Below are 20755 nucleotides of genomic sequence, written 5' to 3' on the forward strand. Positions count from 1 at the left end.
ATTGCCTAAGTCAATTAACAAATACTATTTAAATAATACAATAACTAAAAATGCTTTTATATATACTGAATACACATAATAAAATATGTAAACATGGTCATACAAACCAAACAGTGGAAAAAAACAATTATTAATAAAAGGAAGGGCATGATTGACTTTTATTTGTCTTTCATATCATACCACTTACACTTCCTGTGTTTTTAGTGATCAGTGCCAGTACTCTCTCAGTGATCATTCTGAGAAATGTTTGTCCATATAATTAAATGTAATTGACGGATTAAATTGCTAGTCTGCTAGGCTTGCAACAGCATTGGTCATCACTTGTGTTATCTGGTGTGTAAAGAGTATTAAGTACAGAGACAAGTCAAGACAAGCAAAAAGAAAGAAAATTATGAAAATGATTCGAATGCAATATTTAGGATAACACTGTAATGGTGCAGTGTATGATAACTGATGGCTGACAAAAAAAATCAATAACTCCAAATGTGCTAGCATATTAACCCACAATAGCATGTGTGCTACCATCCCTAACCCTAACCCATCTCCCACATGTACATAATTTGGAACTGGAAGAAGGCTGCAGAGACAAACTCTGGTTGATAGATATTTGAACACACTATATGGCCAGCATTATAACATTATGCATACTTTTGAAAATCTTGTGTCTTATGTAGTTCTTCATAAAACTGTTGCCACAAAGTTGGAAGCACTCAATCTGGTAGAATGCCTTCAAATGCTTGTGGTGTTCCCTTCACTTAAACTAAAAGGCCCAAACTTGTTCCAGCATGATGATGCACTCTTTGAATTCAATACATTTTTGTTTGTATAGGACATTCAGCAATAAACATTGCCTCAAAGCAGCTTTATAGAGATAACGCGGTAATAAAGTTGTATAAAAGAGTGCACAAGTTTACAAGTTATAAGGTTGTTCCTTACAATTGTAAGTTTGTCCCTAATGAGCGAGTCGGTGGCAACTGTGGTGAGAAAAATCTCCCTGAGATGGCATAATGAAGAAACCCATCCTTATTTTGGTGGCACCGAATATCCATTCATTACAGTTATCATTGTTGAGGTGTGCATTAAAAGGCGTTTGAATGCAAAACTGTTCACGCACGACCTATGGTCCTGAGCCATTGTAGTACATTGTTTATATTAATTACAATCCAAATCATTTTCATAGTTCTTGAGTTGCTTAGTAGCTACATAGATCTTTAGGCTGTTGAGGTGAAACCATTACCAGCTGCACAGGACCGGCGTGACTTGCACAAATCCCTGACCTCAACCCCATCAACACCTTCAGGGTAAACTGAAACACCAACTGAAACCCAGACCTTCTAACCCAACATTAGTGCCAGACCTCACTAATGTTTTTTTTGTTGTTGTTTGTTTGTTTTTTGCTGAATGGACAAATCCATACATCCAAAATCTGATGGAAAGTGTTCCCAGAAGAGGGGAGGTTATTTTAACTTCAAAGGTTGGCGATAATAATTACATTTAGAATAAAAATAATTCAACCAGCATTTACTGTATACTGTATATAAATGGTCAGGTCTTTGGCCATATAGTGTATTTGGAAGTTTTTTTACTTAGTGTTTAACACAAAATTTTGGAGTAGAATTCAAATAATAAATAAACAATTAAAAATAATAAAGAGCAAACGTTCAGAATTCAGTGGAGCTTTTCTTTTTCATGCAAATCGGCTGAACAGTCAATAAATTGTTCCAATTGTTCATAAACTTCCTGAACCTGAAACATCAAACATGGACAAAAAATAAAACTAATTGCCAACCTTGTGTAAATAAGCAGATTCTGTGAAAGAGATCTAACCACGCGCCTTTCTTGTAGAAACTTATGTCGACATAAAAGTAAATATAAACATAACGAGTGGAAAAATACCTGTGAATTCTCTTGTAGTCACATAGTTCTTTTATGGTTCCTAATGATTGTACAGTCACTATAACTAATCTTTAATTCACTCTGCCTTTCAATTACTGAAGGCAATTATTTGAGTACTGCAGCTGATACTTAATGCTGTTAAATACTTCCTAGGTCAACAGACCAGTTGGTAAGGTAACTATCTTTGTAAATCTTGTGTAAAATATACATACAGTTTGTGAATCAATCATCAGAACATGGTCAGACACAGTCACAGTCAGATATGAAATTTTATATATACAGTGTATATATAAATTAAATTAGAGGAAGGATTTGGGATAGTTGGTTTAAATTGATCTTCAAGGGCATCATTCAGTTTACAATTGTACGCTTTCAACATTGCATCAAAGATAGAATCTGTCATTATGAATTTTATGACATTATGAAAACCAGAATAGACAGTCATCTGTAACTGCTGCTTTTTTTTTCAACTTTTTGACTTATATATTGACTTATATTTTTATTTCTTAAAAAATCTTGGTGAAAGATGATCCAAATGACTTTATATGGCATTTGAGGTTCACATTAATGTCACATTAAAAAGTCAAAAAAAGGGTTTGTGTGCTCTTCTAAACCAGTGACTAATAATAAAGATGAGCCACTAACTATTCCATGCATTTGCACATGATTTAGTCATGGACCCTACACAGTTGGTAACTTATTTATCTGTAAATTGTACATTATTAGTACCTAAATCTACACATAGAAAGGGGTTAATAGTCTTATTTTCATGTCATAGTATTTAGATAATAATTAAATTACTTATATTCAACTTGAGATATTTTCATGATATGTTATTGTTTGTTTGTTTTTGCAGTGTAAAATCTTGATTCGTCTGATAATCATCTGAATTTGCATTCCTAATTTTTCCTAAGTAGTAAAGGTGCATGCCATTATCTGTTAATGCATCTTCGTAATGCTCCAAATATGTATATCTGCAACGTGTCTCGTATCTGCAAACCCCTGAAACTCTGATCAGGCAGTTTCTAAAGGAAACAGAAAGAAAAGAAAACAATTAATAATCAGATACATTTTATACATGTTACTTGACATCATATATAACACTTTTTTAATTTTATAAATATATAAATTCTCGACTCGAATATGCACAACTCATTGATAAATCACGTGTGTCATACTGTTCAAGTTAAACATTTGTTTGTGATGTTGTTGATGAGGACAATCATCAATTTACCTTGCAAGTAACAAAAGGCTCAAAAAAAAACAAACTGGTTTATATATATATATCAGGACACTGGGAAAAAAGAGAGAGTAAACTGTGTTGAAACCGTTAGAGGGGTAATGTCTTTTAATTGCACACTTATGTATTATGTATGTTTACAAAACCCATTTAATAAAGTTTCCATATACCACGATTCAAAACATATTACTAATCAATTGCAACATAAGGACAATACTTGTGACAGTGCATTTTACTGTCATGCCCTGAATTCCAAACAAATACATGATCATGCCAACTTTGACACATTTGTGACATGTTATAAATTATCATCTGAAAGTAAATGAATTGTGCAGGATGATAGAATGTATGTGAATAGAAACAATAATTCTTTTGATTTTGCCTTATAGTCATTTGATTTAAAAATAAATACAAATATAAAATGAAATGTTTGCATATATTATTGTTATTACTAAATCATTGTATAACTTTGTTTTATTGCTGTATAATAGATTTAATTTTGAGCTTTTTTTTAAATAAGGAAAATTATCTCAGATTTTTTACTGTACAGTACCAACAAAGTTTGCGTGACAGGCCGAGGAATACAAATACCCTGTTAATATAAAAGCTATGCTTCACTACCCCTGTCAGATATGAGACTGACAACTCTGGCACTCATCCTAAAATCATAAAAACAGTAGTTATATTTGCAACGATGTTGATGAGTTGAGACGGATTGATTGTCAAGCATATGATTTACACAATTTACATTCTCATATGGAAATTATACAGAGGTCAGAATCAGAGAAGTAGTCCAGGTCTTCCACGATTCCAGCAGTATTTTTAAATGCATCTCTAATGAGCAAGTCTGAAACCTGGTAAAATATTAGGAACAAAACTTGAGAAAAAACAGGCTCTAATGGGAACCTGTCCTCATCTAGGTGACTTAATTGAGTCATTAGGCGCAAGCTACTGGCACCTAATTACATTTTCATCACTCAGTTTTTAATGGTTGTGTATTATTAATATGATTATTGATGTTTACTATTGTATATACAATTTTATTTGATAAATATATATTAGTAATATTCACCATTACAAATGGCTAATCAACAAATTCAGTCTATATTCAGTAATTATCATGATTAATGTCTCATTACGTGACTTCATGGGTTTTGAATATGTTCATTAATTTATGTTTATTATTAGTGACAGTAACTATTTTATTATGGAAAAATGTTTGATGCTATATGTATACAATTTAATAATAAACTGTAACTATTTGGATAAGCATTTGTAATGAAAATGTCAACTTTACAGGGCAATAAAACAAAATTTGATGTATAGAATAATAACAATCACAGTTTGTGACTGTACAATATAATGTGTTACAGTGATGTACTTCAGCCACCAGTTACAAAAATCAGTAACAGTAGTAGTAGCATACTGTGGGAATGTTTTTGCAGAAACTAAGTGGGAACGATCAGTATGCTAGCATTTTACTATTAAAAAGCCTAGTAAGGTTTAATTGTGCATGTAGTAATGGCATTTTTAGTATATAAGATGTACAATGTAGTGTCAGTTTGCAATTACTGTATTTACTGGGATTAGTATTGGATATTGTTGTAAATTAAGACCACCTAAACTAAGACCAAATCAAGCTCAAGACTTTAGAGGGTTGAGACCAAATAAGAGCAAGACAGGGCAAGACAGGGACCGAGACCAGACCAGCAAAACTTAGATTCATCTGAAGATCCAATAAAATTAATAATAAATAAATATTTTAATAATTGGAGAGTTGAATTTCAAGTGAAGTGATTTTTTTGTTGGGTTTTGAGTAAAAAGAAATACAAACACTAATATGAAATTAACCTCATCCACCTATTCATCCAAACACATTACAATTTTTGTGCATGCAAAAAGCTAAACATTCAACATTTAATATTTGGAAAACCTGTAAATAACCAATATATATTGATGTGAGTGACCTTTCAATAAAACAATAATGGGATCGGATAATAAGAGAAGTATTAATATTGTAATAATTATATTGTATGTGGAATCAAATATCTATAACATCAAGAATGTGAACTACAGATAAAATTTGTAGTTCACACAAAAACATTATGGATTTGTCACCATAAGTGAGCAAAAACTAAAACATTTTACAGTCGCATTGTATCTAGAGGAAGTGATGTGTTACAGTTATGATATTAACAAATACATCGGACAATGCATTTTTAACCCCACAGTTGTGCTCTAGACTGGTCTGGAAATAAAAGTCCTATTAGTCTGACTTCAAGTTAAATTTTGTTCAAATACCAAACACCTCAACAGGCATACAGGCAAAGAATATCTAAAAAAAAAAAAAAGGTAAATATTTGTGAATTCCATTTATTTTTGTACCTAGAACAGCAAACCCACTCCTTTTCAAATTAAATATATTTGCTCTTTTGGGTTAAACCCAAAGTTATGTTTGAACAGAGTGTGTTTGTTTTATTGGCGGTATTGGTTATGTTGTAATGATCGGCATGATTTATGCAAAGGGATATAAAAAAAAATATGAGATCCTGTTCCTGAAGAACTCTCTGGCAAATATTGGATAATGAACTCATCTCTATTTAAACCTCCAATTACAGACACAACTCGTTCTGGGCTGCAGGTGTGTTCAATATTTTATGTATTTCTTTCAGTGTGAATACATCACATTAGATTTTAATGAATTACAAATTATAATACTATAATATAATTATTTTGTATACTATTTCATATCCTTTTTTTTTCCAGACATGGGGATTACATTTTTTCTACTCTGCATTGGCATTCTAAATGCAAATGGTAAGTGACAAAGTTTATCAGTATATACATGTTTTTGTGTAAAAACCCAAACAAAACAAACTAAAGTATTTGACAATACTTTAGTCATTCTGTTTGACAAAAGTTTATTAAGGATATAAAAAATTTAATATATATTGCTAATTACTGAGCCTACTCTTTATTTTAATAGAAGCATTTTTTAAAAATTGTCATAACATGAAATATATAGGGCTAAATACTCTTATTAATGTATTTTGTGTATTGAGGAATAGATCTCAAATAAATCATCATGAATCATGAATGCATTTAAATTATTCAAATAGAATTTTATTGATGGTTTCCGCATCATAAAAAGGTTTCAATCTAATCAGCTTGAAAGTTTTATTGTTCAAAATACAGTACAACATTATGCCAACTCACGACTTAAAAGTTATTTCAATACACTATATAGCTGTGTATATGCAATAACTGTCATCCAACAAGCATTAAAATCAGTGTTTGGTTGCAGACATTTGTTTTAATTGTCTGTTTCTAATCCCACTTTACAAAAACATGCACATAGTTTGATTCTATTCTCTGTAATGGACCGGCTTATAGTCAGGGGTTTTAAGTTTTTCACCTCATGGCACGATAAATCACGAACTAAAAATGAATAAACAATTTTATAAATAAAATTAAACTTACCAATAATTTTACGTTTTTTAAGACAAAATATTTTGTATCAAGTATTATTTGTGATTTTTGTGATTGCATTTACGATTCATTAATGTATTATTCTCTCATTTATACTGTTGTTCATTTTATGTACCTTGTTCCGGTATCTATACTTAAAGCTTTGTCTTTTTATATCACTATATATCTGAATGAATGATGCCTCGCCTTCTTTAAACAACACCAGACATAAGGTTTTTCCAGACATTGGGATTAAATTGTTCCTATTCTGTGTTGACATTTTGTCTCAGAATGTATGCTTTTTGAGTCGGATCGGGAGGGAAAATACTTGGAAAACACAGTTATAATTAAAGATAGTGACTATATATAAAATTAGTAGTAGTAGTAATCGCCAGTAGTACACTTTTAAAACATCTAGATAAAACACAAAAAGATATGCTCTACTATTCTACTATATTTCATTTGAAATAAACATTATAATATAAAATAATACAACAAAACGAGGGTATAAAAAAAACTAATAAATCAAACAATAGGCCGGGGATGCCATCAGGAAAGATTTAATGAAAAGAATTTCAGCAACACTCAAAATAAGGAAAGGACATCAAAAAACATATTTGATCATTTTACTTAACTTCCTGAACACACACACACAAACACTCAGCACTGCATGCACAATACACCTTATTTAACAAAATTACATGTTAAAGATTCTAGCTCCAAGACTCAAGATCCTAGACTCTCAGCAAAAATAATACAACAACAAAAAAAGCAAACGAAATGTACAATTCCAAATAACTTAAACAAATTAGCCCATAAGACAAGAAACCAAACATTAAATAAAAACTCACCAATATCAATTGGTGATAATAATACTTACTGACCCACAATAATCAGTTCAGTTAAGGAATTAAAGTCAATGGAACAATTATGCCCATTTTCTCCATTACCTCTATTAACTCCCCTTAAATGTTCTTTTTAAAAAAGCGAAAATAAAGCAATTTTTTTATTTTCCTCAAACCTGAAATGTAAGTGTAAGTGTAAGTGTACACTAACATTTTACAGCGAATAAACATTCAAACTCCAATTAGTGATGAGTAATAGAGTTCCCTTTCGGTTATGACGCAGTGTCTCGTTCCCTCAGGGAACTAGGGTTACATTCGTAACCTAGAGACGGTCACACCCATTCTGTAGCAGTTATTAAAGCAGTTTTGTAGCAGTTATTACAACTGAAGATACATATGATACATATGAAGCATCTGTCGATGCTATGCGATTCAACCCTATCATGCAGTGAGATCCGATTTCGATTTGATTCCACTTAATGCCATTTATTGCAATAGGATGCAATTGTAATAATAAGATATTATACAATACATTATGGTACAGATAGTCTGCTTGATTTCTTTGGTTCAGAGAGTCAACAAATCATATATTTACTTAAGTGCTTTCTGACTTCTAACGCATGGCCCTTTCACAAACACGCCTTTGTAGTTCAAACAAAAAGAAAAACATTCAATAAAACTGTTCCATCTTTAGGAAGACACAGCTCAACCTCTGTTAAAGTTAATGTTACCATGTTAATCCTTATTCTATGTGTCACTCGGGACACACCTCAGTCTCAATAGAGTTGTGATGTGACATATTCAAGTAGCAGCATTGGTGCTGAGAGAAAACACGTTTGAAAAACTGTTTAGCGAGCAGAAATCAATATACATAGAAAATATTGGTCACAAATGATTGATCCCTTTCTAAATAATACTGGTTATAGCGCATCTACTATTATACTAATAATTATATATAAATATTAAATAAATAAATATTTTACCTATGAAAATATGTTAAAAACGATGCATCACGATGCAAATGACAACTTGTATTCCACATCGTTAATGATGCACAGATGCGATATCCAGGACATGAGGAATTCCACAGTCACAACAGACCAGAGAATAACCAAAACCATAAAAAGTAAATGCCGAAGACACTTTAGCCAGCCACTCAGCATACAATAAAAAAGTGTCTATAACTTTATTACGCAATTTTTAAGAAAGTATATATATTTTCTACTTCTACAGTGATATACTCATTCACTAAACCCCCAACAAACCAATTGTAGCCTGGGACTAGCATCCTTAATGACACACAATAATGCTGTAAGCAGAAAAATATGCTATTGAGTTACTGTACAGTACTGTACATGATGAACAAAAACATTGTTGAAGTCCATACTGTTCCTGGTAAATATGTAAGCATCCATCATAAATATATGACAGTCACAGCGTGACAATATGCAGGAAAAAATAATAATAATTAGTCACACAAACTAGGTAAAGTAATCTTGGTAAATTAAATGAATAAGTGATTTGGAATATTGCCTTACAATTATGATGCTATGATTTTCTTTGGTAGAAAAAAAATCTTAGCTTGTGTATAATCACAGTGGCCTTATTATAAATAGATAACTATTGTTTTTTCCCAACAGCAGTCAGTGGTTGCCAAATAGGCCAGGAGTTCATCACTGCCTTCATGCCTAATTATATAGGCAATGATGGCCAAGCCAAACCCACACTCACCATCACAGCCCAACAGGCCGTAGCTGCTGTCACAGTCGAAATCAAGGGGCTGAATTACAAACAATCAATAATCATAGAGAAAGGCTCTACCAAATACATCACGCTCCCAGACAAGGCTGAGATTTACGAAGATGGGGTCTCAACCAAAACAGTGCTGATTACCTCTAATACAGACATCTCAGTGGTGTCTTCTCACATCAAACCATTTACTGGAGACAGCAGTGTGATCTTCCCTAGTACCCAACTTGGCAAAAGCCACATTGCCTTCACTCCCGAAGGAGGTCCTTTTAATAGCATTGTGACTATCGTCAACGGCAAGGATGAAAACACAATTAGTATTTTGCCATATTCAAACCTCCTGCTTAAAAACAAGATAGTCTTGCAGCGAGGGGTAAGGATGCCTGTTAAACTCGCTCCTTTTCAGACATATCTGCTTCGAAGTGAGAAGACCTTAACAGGAACTCGGATCGATTCTCAGCTCCCTGTAGCAGTTCTAGCAGGACACGAGTGCTTGAGCCTCGTCGGCACCTGTGAGCATGTCTATGAACAGCTTGTGCCAATAGAGTTGCTCTCCGATGAGTATCTAGTCCCTGCCATGCATCCCTTGCTGATTGGACAGGACACAATCCATATTGTTGCAACTGAGGACAACACCGACGTGACCGTTTATCATGGTCTATTCCCCCAGCAAAAGTCACTTCGTGCTGGAGAGCTTCTGAATGTCTTGATTAATATGCCATCAGTAGTCCGAAGCAATAAAAAAGTTATGGTTATGTATTCCAGCACCAACATTCCCTATGATGAGTTCCTGACTAACATCATTCCTGTATCACAGATGTCCAATTCGTGGACTGTTTATACACAAGATAATTACGAGAATTTTGCTATTGTTGTGTCAGAGGTGGACGATAAAAATACTCTTTTCAGTTTCTTGAATTGGAATGTTTTTCCTGCAAACAAGAAATATTCATGGTCTATAAAACCACTTGGTAACAAAAAAGGCGCTATAATCATATCTGCGAACTTACGACAGGCTGTCTATGTTTACGGTGGACAAGAGAGAGTTGGCTATGCCACAACAGGAGTGTGCACTGGTAAGTCGAAATCTCTATAAGAACAATTTTGATTCAAACAAATAAAAATCACTATTGAATGTAAAAATATTTAAATTCTAAGCTTTGTCTTTCAGCACCTACTCCAATTTCACCTCCAAAAGATCCCTGCGAATCTGTTAAATGCAATTGGAGAGAGGAGTGCAGGAAGGGTGTCTGTGTCCCAGGTAGCACAGCAACATGTTGGGCCGTTGGCGATCCACACTACAAAACATTCGATGGGAAGCTATTCGATTTCCAGGGCACTTGCACCTACACCATGAGCACTACTTTAAAAACTGACAATGGCCGTGTCCCCTTTACAATTTTGGCAAAGAATAATAACAGAGGGAGTAATCGGGTGTCCTATGTGAGAACTGTATCAGTCAATGTGTACAATTATACAATCTCTGTCAACAAGGAAAAAGGTGACATTTGGGTAAGTTGAGGAAATACACAAATGTGCATGCTGCTATTTTTTTTTTTGAGAAAACAATATGTTTACTTTTGAACCTTTTTCAGGTGAATGGTGAATCTACTCACCTGCCTGTACGTCTAGCAAATGGAAAGTTAGAAGTGGTACAACATGGTGCTAATTCACTTATAAGAACAGACTTTGGATTAGAGGTAAAATATGACTGGAACATGATGCTATACATAACATTGCCCAGCTTCTATGCTGGGTCACTTGGTGGACTTTGTGGAAACTACAATGGAGACTTGACAGATGAGCAATTAGACAAGAATGGAACGAAACTCTCCACTGTCCTGGATTTGGGCAAGAGCTGGAAAGTTTCAGATGGTGACTTGTTTTGCCGTGATGACTGCGAGGGCAAGTGCCTCGTCTGCCAACCTGACCTTAAAGATAAATATGATGGAGACAAGTATTGTGGTCTCATGGTAAAAGCAAATGGACCATTTGCCGCATGCAATAAGATTGTTGACCCAAGTGTATACATAGACAATTGTGTGTATGATGTGTGCATCAATAAAGGCATCAGAAGTTTCCTTTGTGACAACATGCGGACCTACGCTGATGCTTGCATGGCTGCCGGAGTAAAGATAGATCCATGGAGGACATTGGCTGAGTGCCGTAAGTGATGATAACTCAGTTAAGAATTTGTGATATTTGATCTTTAACATTTTCGGAAGTGCATACATAGCTTAACAAATATTGACATAATTTTGGCTGCTGAATGAAAATCTCCAAGTCTTTATATGGCATGTTTACAGTCCTGTCTCTTAAAAAAAAGTTAATTTAATTTCTTCTTGTTTATTAACAGCATTGCAATGCCCAGAAAACAGTCACTATGAGCCATGTGGATCTGCATGTGCTGCCTCCTGTGCGGATCGAGAGGCCCCGAACAATTGTCAAAAGCCTTGCGTCGAGGGCTGCCAGTGCAATAATGGTTCTGTCCTTAGTGGGAACAAATGCGTGCCACTGGCGCAATGCGGCTGCAATTACGAGAACCGCTATTACCTTCCTGCTCAAATATTCTGGGGTGACCAGACATGCACTAAAACATGCACCTGTAGTTCAGGGCAGGTCAGTTGTAAACCCACAAAGTGCAAGGTTACCGAAGAGTGTAAAATCCAGAACGGTGTGCGGGATTGTTACCCTCTATCCTATGGCCATTGCATGGGAAGTGGTGATCCACACTATTTAACATTTGATGGGAAGCGCTTTGATTTCCAGGTACTTGCACATATTACCTTTCTAAATTGGTGAACACAAGTGACCCTTCTTTGGTGCCCTTTGAAGTACTTGTGAAGAATGAAAACAGAGGAACGAATAAGGTTGTTTCTTTTACCAAGACTGTGGAGATCAAAGTTTCTGGCTTCACCATTATCATGAGTAAGGACAATTATGGTAAAGTGATGGTAAGTTACTTTTTCCTATTGAATTTATATGAAATTAGCCACATTAATCAAACTACTTTCCATATTTATTTTATTTTTGCCATTGTTAGGCTGAAAGATGTTCCATGTGCGATATACAAAAAATGAATAAATAATTATTTTTTTTTTTTTTCTGTAGGTCAACAACCTGCTTCTAAATTTGCCATATAAGAATGAGCAAAGTCAGCTATCCATATTCCGCAGCGGCTACTTTGGAGTGGTTAAGACAGACTTTGGCATGAACGTGAGATATAATTGGGATAACTATGTTGAAGTCACTCTCCCCAGCACGTACAGTAACATGGTAGGAGGTCTTTGCGGTAACTGGAACGGGAAGTTGACCGACGACCTGACGCTCCCAAACAAAAGCATTACGACAAGTCCTGCTACATTTGGAAACAGCTGGAAAGCCAGAAATGATCCCGGCTGCTCAGTAGAGTGCAAAGGCGTCAAGTGTCCCAAATGTGATCCTGCTGACAGAAATAAGGATGTGTTTACAAAACCTTGTAGCCTTATTACAGACACAAATGGTCCATTTAAAGCATGCCATAGCAATATTAACGCCACCAAGTTCTATGAAGACTGTGTATGATATGTGTATGTACGGTGGTCATTCCACAGCCTTGTGCAGTGCACTTACAGCCTACACAGCTGCTTGCCAGACAGAACATAGCATTGTGGAGAAATGGAGAACTGATACGCTATGCCGTAAGTTTGTGTATTTAATTGAAAATGTGATTTTATCCAAAAAAAAATTCCAGATCCATGTATTCCAATTCCCCTAAGAACAGGATGATCCACTTGGAAGATCTAGTTGACCTGCAGCAGAAAATGTGTGTGTGTGTGTGTGTGTGTGTGTGTGTGTGTGTGTGTGTGTGTGTGTTTTATTAAATGGTCTCCGATATTATCTTTACAGCTGCATCATGCAAAGCTAACAGCCACTATGATGTGTGTGGTGCTGGATGTCCCCAGACCTGCAAAGGCTTTACTGAACCTGACAATTGCCAGCGTGCACCCTGCATCGAGGGCTGCATGTGTGATAGCGGATTTATCCTGAGCAACAGCGAGTGTGTCCCAATTGAGCGTTGCGGATGCGACTATGGAGATCAGTACTATAATCTGGGCCAAGTTTTTTACCCCAATGGCAAGTGCAGCCAGAGGTGCGTCTGTGAGGATCGAGGCAAGTCACATGCAAAGGCAATTTCACCTGCAGTCCTAATGAAAAGTGTGATATCCGTGATAATGTTCAAGCCTGCTATCCTGATAGCAAAGGATCTTGTTCCATCTCTGGTTCTGGAACCTACCACACATATGATGGGAACCGTATTAGTGTGCCAGGAAACTGTGTGTACAAATTGGTGGAAACGGTGCCAAATGCAACTCAAATAAGGATGCCTTTCAGTGTAACGGTGCAGCAAGTTTCCACTACTGTAGTGATCACAAGAAGAATCAACATAGCTATAGCCCAGTATAATATTGCCCTGATTCCTGGACTTCTGTGGGAAATAAGGGTAAATTGTTTCATTGAATTTTTATTTGTATAGATATAATAAATATAGTTAACTAATCTTAACTGTATACTTGTCTAATGTTAGCAAACATATATTATAGATCTTTATGAACTCTGACAGAGATATAGTAATAAAATAACATAAAAATAAAAGTAAAATGTCAAAACTATATTGTTTAAACATTTCTCAGTATGAAATGTAAATTCTATTGACTGAATTCTTTCCATTATTAAAAAAAAAATTCCATTTAGCAAAATAGGGACAATGAGTCTTGTTAGACGGACCACCCACATTTTGGAGACAAGGGGAGGGAGGCGAGATTGAGATGGTTTGGACATTTGCAGAGGAGGGACATGAGGTATATCGGTAGGAGAATGCTGAGGATGGAGCCACCAGGAATCAGGAAAAGAGAAGGCCAAGGAGGAGATTTATGGATGTAGTGAGGGCAGACATACAGGTAGTAGGTTTGAAAGTGGCAGATGTAGAGGACAGGGGGGTATGGAGACGGATGATCTGCTGTGTCGACCCCCTAATGGGAGAAGCCGAAAGAAGAAGAAAAAAGACAGTATACTGTAGTTTTATAATAGGAAATACAAGATTACTGTGATAAAAATAATATTTTTCAACTAAGACTCTTGACTCAGTTGTGGTGTACTGTTAAAAAGCCAACCTTGGCCAGTTTGTACACTGATAAGAAAAGTGTATTAGCTGTGATTAAATGATAACACATTCATAGCCCGAAGCTCGGCTTGCTAGGGCACCACTCCCAAACAGTATTTGTTTTTCTAACTGAAAGAAGAATGATAAGAATGATAAGAATCACTGTTGTCAAATTTACCTGTATTCTTTATATTGGCAGGTGGATGATGTTAAATCTATTCTCCCAATAACCCTTGAAGGAGGACTGGTGAATGTCTATCAGAGTGGCGCATTCATTATCTTGGAAACCACTTTCGGACTGAAGCTGACCTATGACACTGTGTCAGTGGCCACAGTTGAAATCCCATCCACTTACAAAAATATTGTCCAAGGTCTGTGTGGTAATTATAACGATAAAAATCTGATGACCTGGTAATGCCTGATGGTAGACAAGCCCCCTCCGATGAGAAATTTGTGGATTCTTGGCAGCAGATTCAAGAAGGATTGCTCTGTCACACTGGGTGTCCAGCAGGCTCCAACTGCTCAAAACCTGAAACAGGAGGCCAGAAGGTTGATAACAATGAGTGCAAGGTCCTAACATTGGAAAATGGCCCATTCTCCAATTGTTACTCCAAAATACCACCTTCACCATTTTATGAAGAATGTGCAAATGATACCACATCACATCCAGAGGATAAGACACTTGTTTGCCGGTATATCCAAAACTATTTGGTTCAGTGTCAGCAAGCTGGAATCTCTGTTAACAGCTGGAGGAATGCAACCTTCTGTCGTAAGTATCTGTGCGATACTGGGGGATCTATTTTTTTGTTTATTTTGATAGCTACATCACTAGCGGGTGTGGTTTACCTCTTTATACTTGGTTTTAAATAGTAGAACAATTATTTGTAGAATTGGTGGTACGATGGAGTGGTAGCATGGCTGCTTAACAGCTCTAGTGTCCTCATAGTCACACCTTTAGCCCACAAAAGTTGGCAGGTGAACTGATGAATCTACATTGCCCCTAAGCATGAATGACTAATTAAATGTGAACATAGTGTTCCTGGTCTAGACTTCATATTCATTAATCACCTACTGAAGATGAATAAATGTATTGCTACTATTTTATGCATTTATTCTTACATTTCTTTTACCTTTTCTTTTTTTTTCTTTCACCAGCAATGACCTGTGCTACTAACAGTCACTATGAACTATGTGCCGACACTTGCACGTCAACTTGTGCCAGCCTTACCATTCCACCAAGTTGTTCAAATTGTCTTGAAGGCTGCCAGTGTGACGATGGCTTTGTTTTTGATGGTGGTGACTGTAAACCTATAGAAGATTGTGGTTGCTTGGTGAAAGGAATATATTACAAGGTGAATTGCTTTTCAGTTTCGAATCAATTTGTTATCTGACCTGGGCTCTTGCAAATAAAACAGTTAAACATGAAATATTCCATCTTGCAGTCTGGGGAGTCAGTAGTCAGAGGAGACTGTATAGAAATATGCAGCTGTAAGTCTGGACAGTTCTCTTGTAAGTCCATGTCTTGTAAAGAAGACGAAGTGTGTCGCCAGAAGGACGGTGTTTCAACATGCGTTCATGGTAAGTAAATGTGTTCTTGGTATATAGCGCTTACTCTATAAGAAGACAGGTTTTAAAACAACACTGCCATACTTTTATTCCAGATCCCTGTGGCAAGAAAAAATGCCGTGAGAAAGAGCAGTGTTTGGAGAGGGACAATGCAGCAGTCTGTGTGGCCAACTCGAAGGTCTCATGCAAAGTTATTGGAGATCCTTACTATGAAACTTTCGATGGAGCAAAGTTTTCTTTCCAGGGCACCTGTTCATACATTTTGGCTAAGACATCAGGTGTGGACAAAAACCTCACAGAGTTCTCCATCATCAACAAAAACGCACTTGCCCAGAGTACACATAGAGGTGCTTACATAAAGGTAGTTACCATGAAGTTCTCAGGCCACGAAATCGTCGTTATTCAACATGAACGCAACAAAGTGACCGTGAGTAAAGCCAATCTTTTTTTTAATATAATGAATTACTGTGTTATCAAAAGTTAATAAATAATAATACAGTAAATATATATATAAAAAAAATCAATAGTTATAGAACAAAATCGAAACATACAATGTGTTTGAAAGTAGAATAAAGAAAGAAATGACAAATTATGTATTAGGATAATTTCATCAAGTATTCAAACATGCACTGTATGAATATATTGAATGAATGTGCTTTAGCATTAAGAGTTTTTATGACTTGTAATAGCATTATATCTTCAGTTCTAGTACTCGATATTTACCGACATGTACCAATCATGAATGCGGTATGACTGTATGATGAAATATTCCTCTTTTGGCTGCTTAGATTGATGGTAAAGAATACCCACTGCCTGCGAGTCTGGATTCTGACCGCATCAAGATAACTCAGTCAGGAATAAGGGGATACCTGGTGACAGACTTTGGTTTGGAGGTCACTTTTGACTGGGGCGAGTTCTTCATGGTGACCGTGTCCAGTAGCTACTATAAGAACTTAGCAGGCATGTGCGGAACCTATAATGGCAACCCCAGTGATGACTTCACAACACCGACGGGCGTTGCTGCCGCACACAACACTGAGTGGGGGCAGTCATGGAGTGTTCCTGATAACGACCCCAATTGCTGGCACTTCCCCCCATGCTCTGATGAAGAAAAGAACAAGTACAGTGGACTGAATTTCTGTGGTTTGCTCGAAGACAAAACTGGGCCGTTTGCTAGCTGCAACAATACTGTTCAATTGGGCCAGTTTGCATACAGCTGTCTTTTTACTACGTGTTTCACACACGGAAACCATAATGAGTTCTGCAAGATCATGAATTCTTATGCAGACAACTGCAAGTGGGCAAACACTGATGTGTCTCCACAGTGGCAGCAGATTACTAACTGCAGTAAGTAATATCTGGTGCATGCTCTTGAACATGTACTTAATGCTCATACATGTCAATTTTTTATAATAAGGCTCATACATGTCCATTTAAATAAAATAATAAATACTCTGCTATGTCTTTTTATCCTAACAGCCTAATCAAAAAATCCCTGGAGCCATCCTGCATGTCAAATGGTGTGAATAACTATAAACATGTAGAACATGAAGGCTACTCAAAGAAATCTGCTCAAATAATCAAGAGGAGGGAGTCAGGAACTTGCTAATTAAACATATACATACATTTTTCTTCTCTTTTTAACCAGTACAAGTAACCACTGGCCAAATGTTAACCCTACATGATTGATTGATTAATTCATTAATGAATAGAATCACACTTTCTTTTTCTTTTCTTTTCCTGTTATTGAATGCTTGCATGGCTTAATAAAAAAAGATTATTGTATAACCATGCAATAGATGTATTATACAAAATCAAACAATTCATCAAACAATTACACAAAATGAATATATCTTCAGAGTTGTCCGTGTTTTCTTTGAGTTCTCTACTTCCCTTCGAAAAAACTCACCTAACAATGGATTAGCCACACAAAACTAAATGTGAGTCTGTGAATATTTTTGCATCATAGCCTGTTATGGACAGGAGCTCCATTCAAGTTTAGTTCCTGCATCACACCTGGTGTTTTAAATCCATGTTGTTTCTGACAAGCAATTAATTAAGATAAAAATGTCAGTTTTAAACCTTGAGAACTCCTGCAACGATTCCACAGTACTGGTATGTTGGAACGGACATCCTAAATCCTAATGTTATATATAATGATCTACCTCTTCCAGAAATATTTAAATTAGTTAATAAATACTAACTATATTCACTCCCAAAATAATTTTCCAGACTGGTAATATTTGGTAATATTAATATTAATATTTGGTGTAGTAATAAACCAATATCAGATCGTATTATTGACAGGGACTTTAAAGCTCTTTTGTAAGTCACTCTAGAAAAGGAAATCTGCCAAATTACATAAATGTAATTTTTTTTTCTTACATCATTGCATATCAGCACCAGTGTTTGCACCAGGCAGGCAGATATTTTATATCTGGCAGGCTGTGCATTTCATATCTAAGCCTTCAATAGTGGCCTACCTGAAACGCATAAACGCAGTTCTGTGCATTAAAGACAGGTATCTCATGCAGCGAGAATGAATGGCATTACTAGAGCAAGAAACCCAAAGAACACAATTTAACAAGTCTCTTTTCACTGCAGCCACAGCTGCACTGGCTTCATACATCATCTCTAGCAGAAGTATCATTGTGCAAAATGTGTTTATAAAAGAGGGCAGGCTACAAAGAGAACAAGTTTGAGATTCTCAGGCAAACATGGCACACCTTAATAATCTTATTAATCTGCACATACTATAAACACTAATTAAAATAATAATAATAATTGCACCTGGCATAAGTTTCACTTCTGCCGTGCTGAATGAAACTACTTCATTATTAATTCATTATGCTTCATTATAGAATAAATAAACCACACAATTGTGTATTTTCTTTTAAAACACAAAGTATATTACAGTCTGCAAAATGACAAAATGTATTTACAAACACATATACAGCACTGTCTACAATACAAATTTATCATACAAACTTGCATATGCAAATGCACTATATGTTAACCTTCTGATAGATTTCCACTACATAAGCAATACAATTCAAAGCAGAAACAACTGATTATTATATCCATAATAAAACATTAATTCTTGCTATTAATGTCTTGAAATTATATTCAATAAATTATTGATAAGAATGCATTGTCATCAGTGTAAATTCTATCCTCCCATAATGGTTATTTAACATTAGAGCATTCTGAAAGTGTAGAACCCTGTTGGTACAGATTATCTCAGGAAAATCTGTTGAAAGTCAGGAAAATCAGCCTGTACACAGTTAGCTTTTATCTACAAAAGTGATTTGTTTTTTTAAACACTGCATTTCCTACATAGCAATAAATGCAACAAGGATTAACTTGGAATTTACACTTACAAATATAAATACGTTTATACACTTTTAGCTGCATTACCGAAGTTTTTTTTTTTTCTTGGTTGGATTTTAAAAAAACATTTTACAATCGTGCTTCATTGACAGGATCAGTCGCAGCCAGCGATTTCCTAAAGGGACAGAATACATTATGTTTATTTACCTTTAAATTTGATACTTACAGTATATTTTACTTATGCCATATTAAATTATTTACAATTACAATTTACGCTACAGATTCATTAAAAAATAATATACAATCAAATACAATAACTAAAACATTATCCATAACATTTATCCACACATATATATATACTTGAAATGCTCACCTACTCGAATTTAGTTAGAGGCGCTTTGTCACATGTGACTTCAGACTGCACTCCGTTTACTGTTTTGTTTTGTGGCTGTAGTTTTGGAATGTTACTCATTGGCTTTTCAAGACCATTCATGGTTCTGGATAAAGGAAATGACACATTTAGTGTAACATTTAATTATAAATATCACGAAGAAAAGAGTAACAAATTCTACTTTATAAAAAAGTTTCTTACAGAGTATTGTTAAACACGCCCTCTTCCAGACTTTTAGTTTCAGAGACGTTGGGGCCAAACAGTTTCCGGGCCAAGAAGTTGAGAATGCCACAGTGATTCGTATAGCAACACATTGCGTCAACTCCCACCAACAGCAACACGAAGACAAACAACACAATGGCCACTACACCACCTTTACCCAGGCTGGGTTGAGCTAAAAGTGAGGTAGTCAAAAAACAAAAGGGTATAATTATATAGACACCATCATTTAATGATTTACAAAAAAAAAAAAAAAAAGTAAAGTGTTCAATTGGCATAAGCCATTCACACCTGCACTCACATGACAAGCCACTTTCATTGAAAATGTGTATTGTTGGTACTGTTTCTTTTTGGCCAAATTTGCCATTTTACATTTATTTTCTTTAATTGTGCCAATGTATTCCCTTAATGAGATAGTATATGTCATATACAGTTGGCCTATGAAATATTTGGACACAAGTTTTGTTATTTTAAAGAAGAATTCATGGGAGCAAATACAGAAGGTCCACCACAAAACCAGATTGGATAGAATTTGCCAAAAAACTACTAAAGAACCTGGCCCAGTACTGGAACAGCATTCTTTGGACAGATGAAACTAAGATCAACCTGTACCAGAATAATTGGAAAAAGTATGGAGAAGGCTTGAAACAGCTCATGATCTGAAGAACACCACATCCTCTGTAAAAGATGGTGGATGCAGTGTGATGGCATGGGTATGCAAGGCTTCCAATGGCACTGGGTAAATAGTGTTTGTTAATTATGTGCTCAGATTCAGTCAAATGCTGCAAAGTCGATTAGGCGGCACTTCACAGTACAAATGGACAATGACCCAAAACATACTGCTAAAGCAACCCAGCATTTGGTGATATTCATGAGTTCATACCTTCAGGCAGTCATTGCCTCTAAAG

The 20755-nt window shown here is 35.5% G+C and overlaps 1 protein-coding gene and 1 long non-coding RNA gene across 3 annotated transcripts; one reads left to right on the plus strand and one right to left on the minus strand.

The window, feature by feature from the left end:
• Positions 1–5697: 5697 nt before the first annotated feature.
• On the plus strand, positions 5698–17759 carry LOC124375419 (IgGFc-binding protein-like). 2 transcript variants are annotated; one of them, XM_046833752.1, is made up of 9 exons: positions 5698–5777; positions 5903–5953; positions 9090–10274; positions 10370–10710; positions 10794–11364; positions 11555–12152; positions 12310–12878; positions 13087–13681; positions 14541–14745. In XM_046833752.1, exons 2-6 carry the CDS (start codon positions 5905–5907, stop codon positions 11998–12000), a joined length of 2592 nt encoding a protein of 863 aa, XP_046689708.1. In that variant the 5' UTR covers positions 5698–5777; positions 5903–5904; the 3' UTR covers positions 12001–12152; positions 12310–12878; positions 13087–13681; positions 14541–14745. The 2 variants fall into 2 exon arrangements, with proteins under 2 accessions (XP_046689708.1, XP_046689709.1); XM_046833753.1 differs by lacking the exons at positions 5698–5777; positions 5903–5953; positions 9090–10274; positions 10370–10710; positions 10794–11364 and adding exons at positions 15497–15693; positions 15784–15919; positions 16003–16334; positions 16696–17254; positions 17387–17759 and having other exon boundaries at positions 12003–12152; positions 14541–15110.
• On the minus strand, positions 17543–20055 carry LOC124375420. The gene is made up of 3 exons (XR_006923684.1): positions 19830–20055; positions 19611–19734; positions 17543–19412 (listed from the first exon to the last, which is right to left on the minus strand). It is a non-coding gene; the product is annotated as an uncharacterized LOC124375420 (long non-coding RNA).
• Positions 20056–20755: the final 700 nt, after the last annotated feature.

The sequence above is a fragment of the Silurus meridionalis genome, chromosome 21 (assembly GCF_014805685.1).
Source record: "Silurus meridionalis isolate SWU-2019-XX chromosome 21, ASM1480568v1, whole genome shotgun sequence".
NCBI classification, from domain to species: Eukaryota; Metazoa; Chordata; class Actinopteri; order Siluriformes; family Siluridae; genus Silurus; species Silurus meridionalis.